The sequence below is a fragment of the Suncus etruscus genome, chromosome 9 (genome assembly GCF_024139225.1).
Source record: "Suncus etruscus isolate mSunEtr1 chromosome 9, mSunEtr1.pri.cur, whole genome shotgun sequence".
Classification (NCBI taxonomy): domain Eukaryota; kingdom Metazoa; phylum Chordata; class Mammalia; order Eulipotyphla; family Soricidae; genus Suncus; species Suncus etruscus.
Window position 1 is genome coordinate 46,515,149 of NC_064856.1, and position 17,773 is coordinate 46,532,921.

General features: G+C 41.0%; 2 protein-coding genes across 2 annotated transcripts in view; one reads left to right on the forward strand and one right to left on the reverse strand.

Annotated features, from left to right (window-relative positions):
- NARS2 (asparaginyl-tRNA synthetase 2, mitochondrial) overlaps positions 1–17,773 on the forward strand; it is a 143,513-nt gene that overhangs the window by 91,938 nt on the left and 33,802 nt on the right. The window contains exons 5-6 of the mRNA XM_049780421.1: positions 11,685–11,783; positions 11,875–11,912. Coding sequence (XP_049636378.1) covers positions 11,685–11,783; positions 11,875–11,912 — 137 coding nt within the window. The remainder of the gene's footprint in view (positions 1–11,684; positions 11,784–11,874; positions 11,913–17,773) is intronic.
- On the reverse strand, positions 16,683–17,088 carry LOC126018345 (60S ribosomal protein L31-like). Its single transcript, XM_049780494.1, has one exon. It carries the CDS (start codon positions 17,080–17,082, stop codon positions 16,699–16,701), a length of 384 nt encoding a protein of 127 aa, XP_049636451.1. The 5' UTR covers positions 17,083–17,088; the 3' UTR covers positions 16,683–16,698.

Sequence of the window (17,773 nt, forward strand, 5' to 3'; positions counted from 1 at the left end):
TAAATATCCTAATTTTCTCAAATCACCCTCCTTTCTGATTGCTGGCAGCCTCTATTCTGTTTATTGTTTCTCGAACTTTGTCATTTCAATAATGTTATGTGACTGGAATTATGACATATCTCATCACAAGATTGGCATTCTTACTTGGTATAGTGCTCTCAAGCTCTTATTTTTGAGGACCAGAGAGAGTTCAGGGGTTAAGGCCTTGCATCTTAGGTTTGAATCCCCCACACCACATATGATCCCCTAAGCACCACCAATGGTCACCCCTGAGCACAGAGCCAGAGCATGGCCAGGTATGGCTGACTTTATCACCTCTAAACATTATTTTTTTTATTTTAAATTTTTTAAAGTATCATGATTTACTAAGTTATTCATGATTGAGTTTCAGATATGCAATACCCATTACCAGTGTCAACTTCCCTCCACAGCCCAGTTTCCCTCACCTCCCACCCTACCTATCTCTGTGACAGGCACTTTTTTTAATGACACTGTGATTTACAGTACTGTTACTGATAGGATTTCATTCCAGCTTGATGCTCTACCCTGAAATGACTACCTCCTATAGCCGGTCACTTTAGCACACACCCTGTTTGAATCCCCTCTCACAGCCCACCTAATTGGTAGACAGAGTCCATATCTTGCTCTCCCCTAATATAAATATTTATTTCCCACCTACAATAAACAACTGAAATAAATAATAAATAGATTCCTGAAGTAGCTGATGATGCTTCTTTGTGAATGCTCTATTGGCCCAGGATCCGTCCTCACCAGTGACTCTGACTTCACTAGTGACTTCTACATCTTGGGATCTGATTTTACCAGCATCATTCACCCTGCCGTTGTCCCTCTCTCTCCCTCCCAACCATCCTGTGGTCTGCATCCTACATAAGATTGGTTCTCAGTTTTTGTTAACTTTGAGCAGTTGTTTTTTCCTGTACTGTATTTTTTGGTAACACTTCATTTTTGAGTTACTGTGTATGCCAGCTGTTCATTGCTGAGTATTCATTGTTTGTATTTTCCACAATTTATTTTATCTTTACCTATTAAGAGATTTTGATCATTTACAGTTTTTAGCTATTATAAATAAAATGTTGATGAACATTCAAGTACAGGCCTTGGTAAAGTATGTATTTGGGGGAGGGGTGTTGGTTTTTGGGCCACAAGCAGCAGTGCTCAAGGGTTACTCCTGGCAGGCTCAGGGGACCATATGGTATGCTGGGGATTGAACCTGGGCTGACCATGTGCAAAGTCAATATCCTACCCATTGTGCTATCACTGCAGCCCCCATTTGTCTCATTTTTTAATTACCCAAGACTACAGCTCTTGAATCATGTTAGTTCCTTGTTATCTTTTATAAGAAAACACCAAAATAATTTCCCCAGGCTTATTTCATCAACCATGAACCCTTAGCCCACTTCTGCACATTTTCACAAGTATTGGATAGTCTCACTATTCTTATTTTAGTTATTCTGATAAATGTGCATTAGCATCTCATTGTGGTTTTTAAGTTTTTTATTTGCTTGCAATGAGGTTTAATATCTCGTTGTGTGTTTATGTCAGTCATCTCCTGCCCTCTGTATATCCTCTCCAGTGAAATACAAAAGAATTTTATGCATATTTTCTATATGGATACAAGTCCCAGATCAAAGATATAATTTTTAAGTGTAGTCTCACATGTTGCATTATCGTGTGTGTGTGTGTGTGTGTGTGTGTGTGTGTGTGTGTGTGTGTGCACCTCTCAAGGGAAATGTGGGTGACGTGCTTGGTTATCAGGTACACAGGCAACACATGTACCGCCCGACATTTTCCTTTTTTTTTTTTTTTTTTTTGGTTTTGGTTTTGGGCCACACCCGGCGTTGCTCAGGGGTTACTCCTGGCTGTCTGCTCAGAAATAGCTCCTGGCAGGCATGGGGGACCATATGGGACACCGGGATTCGAACCAACCACCTTTGGTCTTGGATCGGCTGCTTGCAAGGCAAACGCCGCTTTGCTATCTCTCCGGGCCCCATTTTCCATTTTTTCGTTTTTCAGCCACACCCGGTGACACTAAGGGGTTACTCTTGGCTGTGCACTTAGAAATCACTCCTGGCTTGGGGGACCATGTGGGACTCCTGGGGGATCGAACTGCAGTCCATCGTAGGCTAGCAGGCTAGTGTGCATAAGGCAGATGCCTTACCACTTGCGCCACCACTCGGGGCCCCTCACCTGACATTTTCTTAATAATGTCCTTTGAAGCACAAAAGTGGTAAAAACATTTCTCCCCCAATGAGGATGGTGGAGGTGGTGCTCAGGAAGTCCTAGCAACTCCACCTGGCAATTCTCAACTAGCCACTCCAGTGAATTAGTGTGATGTGGTACTGTACAGACTCTGTAGTGCTGGGTGCCTTCAGGGCTGGCAACTTCTGCTGTTCAGGGGCCTCCAGAGCCAAGCCCATGATGCCTGGGGGACTGTGTGCTGGAGCAGATAAAACTGGTGTCAACCCTATATGAGTTTCTTACAGGCTTTTTCACCTCCAGCCTCTAACTTCATACCTGTAAAGCAGGGGTCCTCAAACTTTTTAAACAGAGGGCCAGTTCACTGTCCCTCAGACCATTGGAGGGTCTGACCATAGTAAAAACAAAACTTATGAACAAATTCTTATGCACACTGCATATATCTTATTTTGCAATTAAGAAACAAAACAGATACAAATACAATATGTGGCCCACGGGCCATAGTTTGAGGACCACTGCTATAAAGTTTCACTTGCTGTGTAAGAAATACCAGATTCTGATAATTAGGACATGGACATCCTTTAGTGGGAGGGCATCTCTCTAATCCATATGCATCAGAAACTTCCTTGATGGTATTTGAATTTTTACCCTTGATCCCTATAATATTAAAGAATCTTATAGGAGAAAATTTGATATTTTTGCCCTCATATTTCTGTTGCTGTTTCATCATTATCCAAGTGTTTATGTTTTCCTGTAATCTAAAGAATTTTCCTTAGCACCTGCTTTAAGGGAATTTATGCTGTTAATCAATTCTTTAAGACTCCATTTATCTAGGGCCGGAGAAATAACACTTATGCCTTGCATGCAGCCAACCTGGGTAGGACCCGGGTTCAATCCCCAGCATACCATATGGTCCCCCAAGCCCACCAGGAGCTATTCTGAGTGCAGAGCCAGGAGTAATCTCTGAGTGCCACCGGGTATATATCCACCACCACCACCCACCCCCCCAAAAAAAAAACAACCCAAACTCAATTTCATTCATTAAAGGTGTTTTTTGGGGTTTTTTTTCCTTGGGTTTTTTTTTTTTTTTTTTTTTTTTTTTTTTTTTTGGGTTACACCCGGCAGTGCTCAGGGGTTACTCCTGGCTGTCTGCTCAGAAATAGCTCCTAGCAGGCACGGGGGACCATATGAGACACCAGGATTCGAACCAACCACCTTAGGTCCTGGATCGGCTGCTTGCAAGGCAAATGCCACTGTGCTATTTCTCTGGGCCCTCATTTAAGTATTTTTTAAAAATTAAAGAGGGGTTTCAGAGTGTGCCTTGCCTGTGTTCACCTTTCAGCATTTCATCTTATCCCTCGAGCACCACCAGATCTGGCCCTAAAATCAGAAAACAGTTTTTTCTTAATTCCTAATACAAATGTAGAATTTGGAGCAGATACTTGCTTTTTTTTGTTTTGTTTTTTTGGTTTTTGGGCCACATCCGGCGATGCTCAGGGGTTACTCCTGGCTGTCTGCTCAGAAATAGCTCCTGGCAGGCACGGGGGACCATATGGGACACCGGGATTCGAAACAACCACCTTTGGTCCTGGATCAGCTGCTTGCAAGGCAAACACCGCTGTGCTGTCTCTCCAGGCCCTGCTTTGTTTGTTTGTTTTTTTAAGTTATTTTTTTATCTTTTGTTCTTTATAGGTGGTTCAATTATTTTAGAATTAATCAGTTATCTTTTGAATTGTTTTTCTATCTTCAATTTTTCTCCTTTTAAGAAATTTTTTTATGTTTGGCTTTTAGCAGTAATTTATGATCTGTCTAGTGTTTATCCTGTTTGCAGTTTTCTGGACTCCTAAATATTCCTTTTATGAAGGTCATTGCTTTTACTGATATGGTTCTCCACAAACACAGTATCAGGTATTTTGATATTACCCCTTTGTTCTTAGATGCTGTGTTTATTTTAAGAATTTTATTTTCATCAAATAATTAAGACTGGACCATTCTAACTAGTGTATCTTGTTTTGAAGCCACACCCTTGGTGCTCAGGCTATAATCCTCTGCACCAAGGAATCATTCTTGGCCCACTCAAGGAACCATATAGAATGTAGAAGATCAAACTTGGTTTGGCTGCATACAAACCCTTTTTACTATCGCTTTGGCCCCTGGTATGTTTTTAATCCACTAGTTCTAATTTCTGTTACCTCCATTTTGCATATGAGCTTATTCTGTGAAATTTATATTTAATTGTATTTTTTATTCTAAGATGTTAGGAATTTCTTTTCTTTTCAAATTTTTTCTCATTTGAGAAGTTCTAATACTCTGTCTTAGAATGTTTACAGTGGTTAGAATACCTGCTTTAAACTGTTTTATTAGATGAACCCAATAACTGGATCATTTGTGATTTGTATATGTTACTCTTTTTCTTAAGAATAATCAGTTTTTGGGCCCGGAGAGATAGCACAGCGGCGTTTGCCTTGCAAGCAGCCGATCCAGGACCAAAGGTGGTTGGTTTGAATCCCAGTGTCCCATATGGTCCCCCGTGCCTGCCAGGAGCTATTTCTGAGCAGACAGCCAGGAGTAACCCCTGAGCACTGCCGGGTGTGACCCAAAAACCAAAAAAAAAGAATAATCAGTTTTTGTGGTACATATACACAATGGAATATTATGCAGCTGTCAGGAGAGATGAAGTCATGAAATTTTCCTATACATGGATGTACATGGAATCTTAATTATGCTGAGTGAAATAAGTCAGAGAGAGAGAAAGACGCAGAATGGTCTCACTCATCTATGGGTTTTAAGAAAAATAAAAGACAAACTTGCAATAATAACTTTCAGACACAAAAGAGAAAAGAGCTGGAAGTTACAGCTCACCTCATGAAGCTCACCACAAACAGGGATGAGTTTAGTTAGAGAAATAACAATGTTTTGAACTATCCTTTTTTTTTTTTTTTTTTTTTTTTTTTTTTTGGTTTTTGGGCCACACCCGTTTGACACTCAGGGGTTATTCCTGGCTATGCACTCAGAAATCGCCCCTGGCTTGGGGGGACCATATGGGACGCCAGGGGATTGAACCGCGGTCCGTCCTACGCTAGCGCTTGCAAGGCAGACACCTTACCTCTAGCGCCACCTTCCCGGCCCTGAACTATCCTAATAATGAGAATGTACGAGGGAAATAGAAAGCCTGTCTAGAGTACAGGAGGGGTTGGGTGGGGAGGAGGGAGATTTGGGACATTGGTGATGGGAATGTTGCACTGGTGATGGGTGGTGTTCTTTACATGACTGAAACCCAAACACAATCATGTATGTAATAAAGTTGTTTAAATAAAAAAATCAGTTTGGGGGCCAGAGAGATACCATGGAGATAGGGATTTGCCTTGCACGCAAAAGGATGGTGTTCGAATTTCAGCATCCCAAAAGTCCCCAGAGCCTGCCAAAAGCGATTTCTGAGCATAGAACCAGGAGTAACACCTGAACGCTGCCAGGTGTGACCCAAAAACCAAAAATAAATAAATAAACAACAACAAAAAACAGACTTTTAAGGGCTTGGGTGTCAGTTATAAAGAGTATACCCCCTTTCACCAGTATAACCTTCCTGCCACCATTGCCCCCACACACACACACACACACACGCCTATCTTCAAACAGGCATTCTATTTCTCTCACTCACTACCATTGTTGTGATAGTTGTTAATGTAGTTATTTTTCTAACTGCACTTACTACTCTTTGTTGTAATCTTCATTTCATGAGCTGGTCCTTCCAACCCTCATCTCTATTGTGTGACCAGTGTTTCTCATGTCCTGAATATTTTGAATGTCATTTCAAGAAGGTCTTATTAAATTTTAGGAAATGATCTAGTAGTGATGTTGCGCTTCCTCATTCTTCATTCTTCCTTCTTCACGCTTCTTTCATGTCTCATTAAACTTGGCTTAATTTGGATAATAAGTTCTTTCTCGCTTTTTATGGTAACTTTTATGTCAGTTAGATTTTCAACATCTCTGCTAAGCTACTGGAGTCTATCCAATATATTTGCCACACAGCAGTTAATCTGGAATTAGTGCAGTGGTTTAGATTGTGGTTCACTGCTTTAAGTTTTCCCTGTGTTTCTCCGGGTCTATTCTATATGTGACTTCTTAGAGGGTCACTCTAGCCTCATGTCTGTTCATCTATAGAATTCAGGGATGATCTTCTGCACAATATCTAGTTACATATTATAGTCCTACTGGCCAGAAAGACAGGTTCAGTTAGGATTTTCAGTTTCCACCTTGTTGTCGTTCATTTTCACGTCACTGTGGCCGTCTTTGAATCAAGTGGGAAGAGAAAAGTTTTAAAAAAAGATGGGAATTCCCCACATGTCCCTTAGATAACAAAGGAACTGATCTTATAGTTCCTCTGGGTGGAGAAGTGTTTTCTCTTGGGGTTTTATGTGCTGTAATCTGTTGGAACCAGACAAAAGAGGGGGAACCTGACAAGGAAGAGAGGTGCAGGGAGTGTTCAGCCCACAGAATTTTTCTTAAGGCTGCTACACAGTTCATTCCTTCTCCTTCATTAAAATATTGAGAGAAGAAAGCATGAACCATGAAAAGCATCTCCCTTTTACGTCATTCTCAACTTGACATGACTGTGTCTGCTGCGATTGTTTTCCTTTTTTTTTTTAACCCTTTAGTACTTGCTCTTTGTAGTCTGCTTAGTTTTCTTTTAGTCTGCAATTAAGTCAAAAGATGAGTGATGGACTTAGCTCAATCTTGACCAGCTAGGTAAGTAAAGTGGCTCACTTATTAACATACTTTTTTACATTCAAAAGTGTGTTTGCTTTGATGATGTACTATGTAGTTACATAAGAAGGCTTCTAATTTTTTAGTATTATTTCGTTTGGGTGCATACCTGGTGGTGTTTCAGGGCTTTCTCCTGCGCCTGCACTCAGGTATTACTCCTTACAGGACATGGGAGCCTATTTAGAGTACCAGGAATGGAATCCTGGATAGCTGTGTGCAAGTCAAGCACTCTACCCACTGTACTTTTGCTCTGGCCCTGAAGGTGCATGGACTATTAAAGGATTCAACAAGTTAATTAGAATATAAACATTTTTTTCCTAAAAAAACAGAAGACCGGGCCGGGCGGTGGCGCTGGAGGTAAGGTGCCTGCCTTGCCTGCGCTAGCCTAGGACGGACCGCGGTTCGATCCCCCGGCGTCCCATATGGTCCCCCAAGAAGCCAGGAGCAACTTCTGAGCGCATAGCCAGGAGTAACCCCTGAGCATCACAGGGTGTGGCCCAAAAAAACAAAAAAAAACAAAAAAAAAAACCAGAAGACCAAGGCGTTCTCCACCCTTTTTCCAAGGTGTTTATTATTTTCATATTTTATTTCTCTGCTTATTATTTTCTTCCTTTTATATACTATATTCTGAGAAAGTGTGGGCGACCGTACACCCACATATCAAAGGAACTTTGTATGGATTTTCCACCGTCTGATTCAAGCCATAAAAGTTTGCATAGCCCTGAGCCAAAAGAACCCTGCAAATAAATTTAGCTCACCACAGAGAATCTGGCTTAACTAGATTTCTTAATCTTTCCATGGAACCTGTTTTTTGTAACTGCTCTCATACACGCAATTATAGATAGGTTTTTGTAAGGTTTAAACTGTAAGATCTATTAAGGATTTGCTTCCCCTCCCCTCATCCTGCCAGGTTTCTCCTTATCCTTCCCGCCATCAAAATGTGTCTGCTCCCATTGGTTAAAATCGTTGTACCTGTACAAATCTGATTGGTTTAAGTTTCAATCCTATGTTTTTGCTCCTCCCACTGAAGCAGGGTATAAAAACTCTGCTTGCTCTCTCAATAAATCTCTTGACAGGAACTCTGCTTGAGCACTTTATTAACTTCTGCGGATTAACTTTCTAGGTGTTCACAAAAGAGCTTAACACTTGCAAATTATTTGTATTCGCCTTCTACCTTCTGTCCTGGTTGAGAGAAAGCTGCTGGCCGGACATCTCTCCCATTAAAGGGCAGAAGCGAAGACGAGTACAAGAAAGTTTTTTTGTTTGTTTGTTTTTGTTTTTTTTTTGTTTTTGGGCCACACCCGGCGATGCTCAGGGGTTACTCCTGGCTGTCTGCTCAGAAATAGCTCCTGGCAGGCACGGGGGACCATATGGGACACCGGGATTTGAACCAACCACCTTTGGTCCTGGATCGACTGCTTGCAAGGCAAACGCCGCTGTGCTATCTCTCCGGGCCCGAAAGTTTTATTTTTACTTTAAAGAAAATGTTTCACATAATTGACATAATTGACGATAATACATTTGTTTCCAGATGAGTGGAAGCAAAGTTATTGAAAAAAATAGAAAGAGAAAGAAGAAAGTTTATTTTAAAAAAAGGGGGAAGGAAGGAAGGGTACAGCAGCAAGCACATTTGTGAAAATTTTTGTATCTTCAATGAAGTCAATACAACGGCAGAAGTTTTAGTAAGATCTTGTTGTTAGCCGTCCGTTTTGTTAAATTGATATATTTATATATGGATGAATATATCAAACATCTGAAGTTTTTCAGAAATTCAAAGCACTGTTACTGATTCTGTGACTTTTGGAGGCCTGTATGGAGCTGCCTGGCCTCCTAAAAGATGGATGATATGGGAGAGTGTGCCTGCACTTTCTCTAAAAAGCCCTAGATATATCAGCCCAAAGACGAATGTACCTGAAGTTTGGTCAGATTGGTGTCCCTGAAGGGAATCATAGAGAGGTGATGAAGTTGGCCACAGGGAAAACAGTGATTCTGGGTGATGGAGATAACAAGCAGATCTTCAGCAGGGTGGGAGCTTGGCCACCCTCTCCTCCCAAGATGGTAACTTTCTGCTGCATGTGCCAGTATAACTCGGATCTTTCATAGTTTGGTTTGCATCTTGTTCGAGAAAAGAGTGAGTCTATGAAACTGACCAAGTGTGAACATGGTAACTATATTTGTCCTTGTGGTTACAACTGCCAGGCTTCCTGAAAAAAGGAAGATTGGGGTGGGGAGAGTTGTCCTTCTTTCCCAAATGCTCTGGTGATATCAGCCCCCAAACCAGCATACCTGATTTGGTCAGATTGGTGTCCCTGAAGAGAACCTTAGAGGGCCAATGAGGCAGAGCCATTGGGAAAATGATTGTAGGTGATGGAGGCAGCAGGCATGGCTTCATGGCTTCAGCAGGACTGGGACTCTCCTTCTGAGATGGCCAGCTTTCTGCTGTATTATGGTGAAGTTTTTATCTTAATGAAAATATATCTCTTAATATTTTACCAGAATACTGTAACAAGTTTTTTTTTTCCAAAATATCATGAGATATGGACAGTTTAAAAAAAAAAAAACCACTGTTTCTGTCTCTTAGACTTTAAACATCTGCATTTTCTGTTAGTATTCCAATTAAGTTTCTTTTTCCTGTGGTGGGAGCAATGGCATAGCGGGAAAGGTGTTTGCCTTGCATGCAGCTGACCAGGGTTTGATCCCCAGCATCCTCTATGGTCCCCAAATCTTGCCAGTATAGAGTCAGAAGTAACCTCTGAGTGCCGCTGGGTGTGACCCCAAAGCAAAACAAAAAATAATTATTTTGTTTCCTTTAAGTATATTGTAGAGCATAGTCTTAAGTGTCAGTGATGTTCTGTACTTGGAAACTCGCTGCCCAGGAGCAATAAAGATCAAACCACTTTTGGGGTCAAAGTCTCCATCTGACAATGAGTGCATTGTACCTCTCATATGACCCACACCCCACATCCCTCTTTCCTCCCAATCTGCATTGACTATCCTATAATGATCTAAGGATATGACCCTTCATAAATCCTGTGGTTACTTATTGATTTCTTTATCTCACTGTTGGTCTGAAGAGAATATAAACTTAAGGTGAACAATCTTTATCCCCTTTACACCTCCTTTATACAAGCTGTTCTTCCTATACTATCTATATGTAGTATTCTATATATAGACACGTAGTCATGTGCTATCTTTATAAACAAAAAATGTATATTTCTGGTTGTCCCTTGGTAATTAAGTACTACACTCCGTCTGTTTGTGCCACATTATTTCTTTTTCCTTTTTTTATTTTTTTGCCATATTATTTCAATACACACTTGTGTCTCCTGGTCTCCCATTTTGCTAGGATATATCAGATTCAGAGAGGACATTGGTGAGTGAATGTATACAAGTATGACATTTAGATAATATTATATGAGCACATTAACTTCTTACCAAAAATTTTAGTTGTAGTTTAAAATGTTTTTGAAGTGGGGCCGGAGAGATAGCATGGAGGTAAGGCGTTTGCCTTTCATACAGGAGGTCATCGGTTCAAATCCCGGCATCCCATATGGTCCCCCGTGCCAGCCAGGAGCAATTTCTGAGCCTGGAGCCAGGAATAACCCCTGAGCACTGCTGGGTATGACCCAAAAACCACACACACACAAAAAAATGTTTTTGAAGTATTTTCCATTTCAATCATTGCTGTTTTTTGAGAAATTCTTCACCTAAGAGACCTCTATCAGTTCAGCTGCTGATAGGAATTCTTATATACTAAATTGGGCTACTAATTTGTCTTATTTTTATTTTATACTTTTGTTTAGAAAAACAAAAGTATATTAGAAATAAATTTGCATTGCTTCTTTGATTTTAAAATTTACTTTTCAAGATTTGAGTAATAGTATAGTGGGTAGGCATTTGTTTTTTATATGGTTGACCCAGGTTCAATATTTGGTATCCCCAAATAATTCCCTGAGCTCCTCCAGGAGTAATCCCTGAGCACAGAGCTAGGAGTACGCCTTGTGCATCATCACCAGGTCTGACCCCAAAACAAAAATATTTTTTTTTAATACTCACTTTCATTTGCCATTGACTGGACATTCAGTGTTTTCTGATGTTTGCCTTTGCTTTGAGCTGTGTTCTCACATTAGTCTTGTGTAGGTGGATTCTTTTCTTTGAATCTCACAGCCATATATAAATGAAGAACTATTGTTTACCTGATTGTACAAGTGAAAATGTTGACATGGAGACTGGCATCAGTCACTCTGAACTGTCCATTTACTCTTCCTTTAAAAGTCTGTTAGGGGCCATGCAGTGGTGTTGAAGTCTGGTCCCTCTTCCAGTTGTGGTTCCTTTGCCCACCTGAAGGTGTGAGCTTAATGGTTCCAAGCTCAGACCAGGGATACAGTATGGCAAGAGGGCACAGGGCCTTACACATCCCAGACATGCATTCTATCCTTTTGAGTTCTTTCCCTGGCCCTGACACTCAGTTTAAATATAAAGATTGAAGCTGTTTACCAAATTTTAGATATCTTTCTTTCTGAGAAGGTCCCATGCCTATGCATGTCTGGAAAACTGAATGTACTTGCTGTCAAATTGTCAGGGATTAAAAGGTGCATTGTAGTTATAGCTACTTGGACCCAGGAGGACACCTATATTGGGCCCTGGCCAAGTTTTCCCTGTAAAGGTTGTCTTGTCAAGCAATTCTGTTTGGTTCCTCTTAGGTCATGGAGGGGCTTTTCAAGACCGTGACAATGATTGTTCTCTCAAAGTGTCCTGAGGATGTTGAACTGTGTCACAAATTTATAGCTCCTGGCCAAAAGGTAATTAGTTTCATGCTCTTTAAATACATTGATTATATATAGTAAATACAGTTACGTTTTGTAACTCTTTTTTTCCTCTTTTCTTACCAAGGACAGATTAGAACATATGCTTAAAAACAACTTTTTAATGTAAGTATTTATGTATTTTATGGTCTCTGAATTTCAGTCACATTTTATCCTATTTATCATAACTGCATTAAGAAATTTTTGGAAAATATTTGCATATCACACTCCTTAAAAGCTGAGATAGTCAACTCATATTTTAATAATCATAATGGCTCTTGTGTCTGATTCATAGTTGATCATATTAATGAATAAATCATAACAAGATAAATAAGAATAGTAATTACTAACTGTATTATTACAATTCAGACTAATGCTTTAGTGAACAAAATTTGACTTGATAGAAATGTGAACCAAATGCATGCATGTTATGGCTGGGTTTTTTTGGTCTTTTTCTTTTTTGGTGTAGATAAGTGGGGATTGTTAACACATGTCTGTACTCAGGGCTTACTCCTGGCTCTATGCTCAGGAATCACTCCTGGCAGTGTTCAAGGGACCATATATAGTACCAGGGATCAAAATAGACCTAAAAAAAAAAAAAAAAAAGAGCAATAGTCACCGAATATATTGAGTCTAATAGATTAGAGATTCAGAAAAGTTGCTGTGCCAGTCCAAAGACAGGACCTGCTTTTTCTTGGGGGAAGTCGAACTTTGTCCCAGTAAGGCCTCCTGCCAACTGGACAGTGCCCAAGCACATGATGTAGGATAATTTGTTTAGATGTTACTCTAATTTAAAAAAAAAAGCCTTGACAGAGATTCCATCCCAGCAATGCGAAAGCAAAGCAAAGCTAAGCAAAACCTTTATAGTACATTCTGAAACATTCTGAAAACTTTTGTCAAATATCTGAGCACCATAATACAGCCAGTTTCACACATAAAATTACCCATTGTGAACCCAAGTGATAGTAGGAAAGGTTAGGGTTTATTTAGAAGATAGCCAAACAACATTTGGAGAGAGAGAGAGAGAGAGGGAGAGAGAGGGGCGGGGGAGAGAGGAGAGAGAGACAGAGAGACACAGAGGGAGAGAGAGAGAAAGAGAGAGAGGGGGGCGGGCGGGGGAAAGAGGAGAGAGAGACAGAGACACAGAGGGAGAGGAGAGAGAGAGACAGAGAGACAGGGGAGAGAGAGACAGAGAGACACAGGGAGAGAAGGGAGGGAGAGAGAGAGAGAGAGAGAGAGAGAGGAGAGAAATAGAGAGTGAGAGAGAGGGGCGGTGGCGCTAAAGGTAAGGTGCCTGCCTTGCTTGCGCTAGCCTTGGATGGACCGCGGTTTGATCCCCCGGTGTCCCATATGGTCCCCCAAGCCAGGAGTAATTTCTGAGCGCATAGCCAGGAGTAACCCCTGAGCGTTACCGGGTGTGGCCCAAAAACCAAAAAAAAAAAAAAAAAAGATAGAGGGGCGGGGGAAAGAAGAGAGAGACACAGAGGGAGAGGAGAGAAAGAGAGGGGAGAGAGACAGAGAGAGACAGAGAGGGAGAGAGGGGAGAGAGAGGAGAGAGAGAGAGAGAGAGAGAGAGAGAGAGAGAGAGAGAGAGAGAGAGAGAATGTCAAGTGTCTAGAGTGACCTTAAGCCCTTAAGCTTGATCCAGGCCTTTTTTTTTTTTTTTTTCTTGGTTTTTGGTTTTTGGTTTTTGGGTCACACCTGGCAGCACTCAGGAGTTACTCCTGGCTCTGCGCTCAGAAATCGTTCCTGGCAGGCCTTTATACCGGGATTCGAACCACTGTTCGTCTGCATGCAAGGCAAAAGCCCTACCTCCAGGCCTTTTATCTTGGTAAAGTCACAGAGTAATAGGTGCCTGAGTGAATAGAGGATATAGGATCGGGTGCATCAGCATCAACGATTGAGACACTCAGGCAAGGCCGTAGAGCACCTCCCTTGTATGTTTGAGATCCTGGGTTCAGTTTCTGGCATTATAAAAGCAAAAACACACAAAGATATGAAAAAACACTGGGTTTTTTTTTTTTTTAATTATTGCACATATGTTTTATGTTTTTGTTTTTGGACCACACCCAGCGGTGCTCAGGGGTTACTCTTGGCTGTCTGCTCAGAAATAGCTCCCTGCAGGCACAGGGGATCATATGGGACACAAGGATTTGAACCAACCACCTTTGGTCCTGGTCGGCTGCTTGCAAGGCAAACGCCGCTGTGCTATCTCTCCGGGCCCACATATGTTTTATTTTGTTTTTCTAAATTCAGTTTATCTATTGAAATTCTTTGATTTACACTATTATCGGTGATTTCCCATGCACATAATTCTAACACCACACCCATCACCAGTGTTCTTAACTCCTTTTTTCCCAAGGACTGAAACATCCTCCTTTTCAAACTACCCCAACTCAGTTGTGTTGCTTTTGGCACTTTGTTTCTATCTTGCTATGTATCTTTTAGTCCTACATGGAGTAAGATATTTCTGTTTCTTTCTTTCTGACTTACTTTTTTTTTTTTATTATGATCTCTAGTTCCATCCAATTCGCAGGATTTTTTTTTTTTTTAGTTTTAGATACATGGTATTCCATTGTGTATATATACCACACTTTCTTGATCCTTTCATCCATAGTAAGTTCGGATTGTTTCCATAGCATAGCTATTGTACTAAATGCAAAAATGAACATAGGTGTGCATATATCCTTTTGAATTAATGTTTTTTGTGCTTTGGGGATAGATGCCAAAGATGTGGTATTGCTGGATCATATGCAAGCTCTATTCCTCGTTTTTGGAAAGGTCTCTATATTGCTTTCCATAAGGGGTGAACTGACGGCATTGCCACCAGCAGTAAATGAGGGTACCTTTTTCACCATGACTATTTCCAGACTTTTTGATATGTGCCGTCCTCATTAATATGAGATGATATTTAAGTGTTGTTTTATTTTGTTTTCTTGAGTCATATCCAGTGTTGCTTAGAGTTACTTCTGGCTCTGTACTCAGGAATGACTCCTGACAGTGATCAGGAGACTATTTAGGATGCTAGGAATTGAATCCAAATTAGGCTCATGCAAGGTAAGTACCCTACCCACTGTACTATCTCTTCAGCCTCTCTCAGTGTTGTTTTGATTTACATTTCTCTAATCATGAGCACTTTTTATGTGGCCATTCATTTATCTTCTCTCTCTTTTTTTTTTTTTTTTTTTTTTTTGGTTTTGGGGTCACATCGCCAGCGCTCAGGGGTTACTCCTGGCTCTGCACTCAAAATTCGCTCCTGGCTGGCTTGGGGGACCATATGGGATGCCAGGAATCAAAACTGGAGTTTGTCCTGGGTTGGCCTCATGCAAGGCAAATGCCCTATCACTGTGCTATTGCTCCAGTCCTCATTTATCTTCTTTGGGAAAGTATCTATTCATCTTACCTCACCTCTGAGTGGATTTTTTTGTTGTTGAATTTTATGATTGCTTTATAAATCTTGATGTTTTGTGTGCAGATACTTTCTCCATTCAAAATGGTGAAAGTCTAAGATGTTTTTGAGGCATTCAATGAAAGATGTTGGGTGGACAGTTTTAGTATGCAGATCTCAGTAGACTGATGTTTACAGGATAATTCTGGATATAAACTTATTATAAATCAGATCAGGTAAATTAAGTAGATAAAAAAAGAAGCAATTCAAGTATCCCAAAGAATCTGTACCCTTGAATGAAAATCCAGGAGAAGATATGTCTTATTTAAGAAGTGATTCAATTCCTATTGAAGGAATAAGATTTAGAATGGGAGAGCAAAAATGGGTACCTAACTCTGAATATTGTAGTTCATTTTCTGCAATAAAGAATCAAAAAGATTAGGTAAGTAAATATTGAAATGGAGTTTGAAACTCAGATTCTTCTGACTTCAGACCTCATACATGGCGCTCAGGGCCCCACTCACAGTAATTCTTAGTCCTGTACTGTAGATCTGACAGTTTAAGGAATATCTATGATGCCAGGGAAAGTATATAGGGTTTCACCTGATGTATGCTCTGTTCCTGAGCTGTCTCCCTGGTCCTGGGAGATTGTTTCTAGCACCACATCCTTATCCTTGAAAGGACACTGGGTTTAGTGCTGGTTCCATTGTGAGTCACTCACTGCTCTTATAGAATTTTCCATAGCTCTTAGCCCTTATGAGGGAGAGTTCATGTTTCTATGATACTCAGGTTGGGTAGTGGCCTTGTGGACTGTGTTCTGTCAATTGTTGCCTTCACAAGCATTCATTCCACAAGCACAGTTGTGGTCTAATTTGACAGACATGGTTATTTGTTTAGTGCTGAACACCTCCATGACGTCAGGGCTTTATTTATTCTGTTCACTCTTATATTCTCAGTGCTAGCACACTGCCACTAACAGAAACTCAGTAAATATTTATTAAACAACTGAGTGAATGGATAGATGAGATTTGGGTCACAATGGAAGTGAAGTAGCTCTTCAGGCAAGGCCCTCTCTCTTTAGTTCTCCTTCTAAGTGATTTTACTATGTCCTTTTATACTCTCAAGAGACTGAGCTGTGTGATTCAGAAGACATGATTTCTAATCCTGGATCACTGCTATTTGCGAATGAACAAATGAATATATATTTTCCAACTAATATTTATTGATTGTTTTATAAATTAGGCTTTGTAATAGATATTAAGGATTCAGTAGAAAAAGTGTTATAGGCTGGTTCTATTTGAATTTTTTTTTTTTTTTTTTTGGTTTTTGGGCCACACCCGTTTGACGCTCAGGGGTTACTCCTGGCTAAGCGCTCAGAAATCGCCCCTGGCTTGGGGGGACCATATGGGACGCCGGGGGATCGAACCGCGGTCCTTCCTTGGCTAGCGCTTGCAAGGCAGACACCTTACCTCCAGCGCCACCTACCCGGCCCCTTGAATTTTTTTTTTTATTTTTATAATTTTATTATGCCACCGGTTTAGTTCTCATCCACATTGACTGTAGATTTTTGAAAGTGGTGACAGGCACATAGGTCACCAAAGTATATAGTTTGTTTGGTGAATCTTCATCCTCATTACGTTTTCTGGGTAAACGTACACGGATTCTGTATGGGACATTCCTTATTCCTTTGGCCCACACAGCTTTGTTGAGCCTGGTGTCAATGCACACATCCGGGGTGCCCATGTCTTTCATGGCAAACTTCCGGATCTCTTTGAGTGCCCGAGGCACACGCTTCTTGAAACCTACTCCGTGGATGCGCTTGTGGATGTTGATGGTGTATTCCCGGGTCACCACCTCGTTGATGACCGAGCGGCCCTTCTTCTCGCAGCCCTTCTTCCCTGGAGCCATCCTGCCGGGCCCAGGGAAGGACCTATTTTAATTTTTTTAATCTGAGGCTGGAGATACTGTTTCTCATTTTATTAGAAGGATCAAATAACTATTCTAATCAGGTATCAGTTAATGCTGTAAATGCTTTGTAAATGTACTGTTGCATCCACTAGATAAGTTAAGTTCTAGGAGTGAGATGTAAATGATGAGCTGAGTGCAACAAAGTGATGTACATGTCAGGACACTGTTGGAGATTGTCCGTAGTGGCACAGACTATGGAGGGTAGGTGAACAGTTTGAAGCCAGAGATTTTTTTTTTTTTTTTGGTTTTTGGGCCACACCCGGCGGTGCTCAGGGGTTACTCCTAGCTGTCTGCTCAGAAATAGCTCCTGGCAGGCACGGGGGACCACATGGGACACCAGAATTTGAACCAACCACCTTTGGTCCTGGATCAGCTGCTTGCAAGGCAAACGCCGCTGTGCTATCTCTCCGGGCCCGAAGCCAGAGATTTTTAACAGACCTCACTTGATAATGGTTTCCTATAAAAATATGTTAAAGATTTTTTATTTTTATTTTTTTGTTTGCTTTTGGGTCACACCCGGCAATGCTCAGGAGTTACTCCTGGCTCCATGCTCAGAAATCGCTCTTGGCAAGCACGGGGGACCATATGGAATGCCGGAATTTGAACCAATGACCTTCTGCATGAAAGGCAA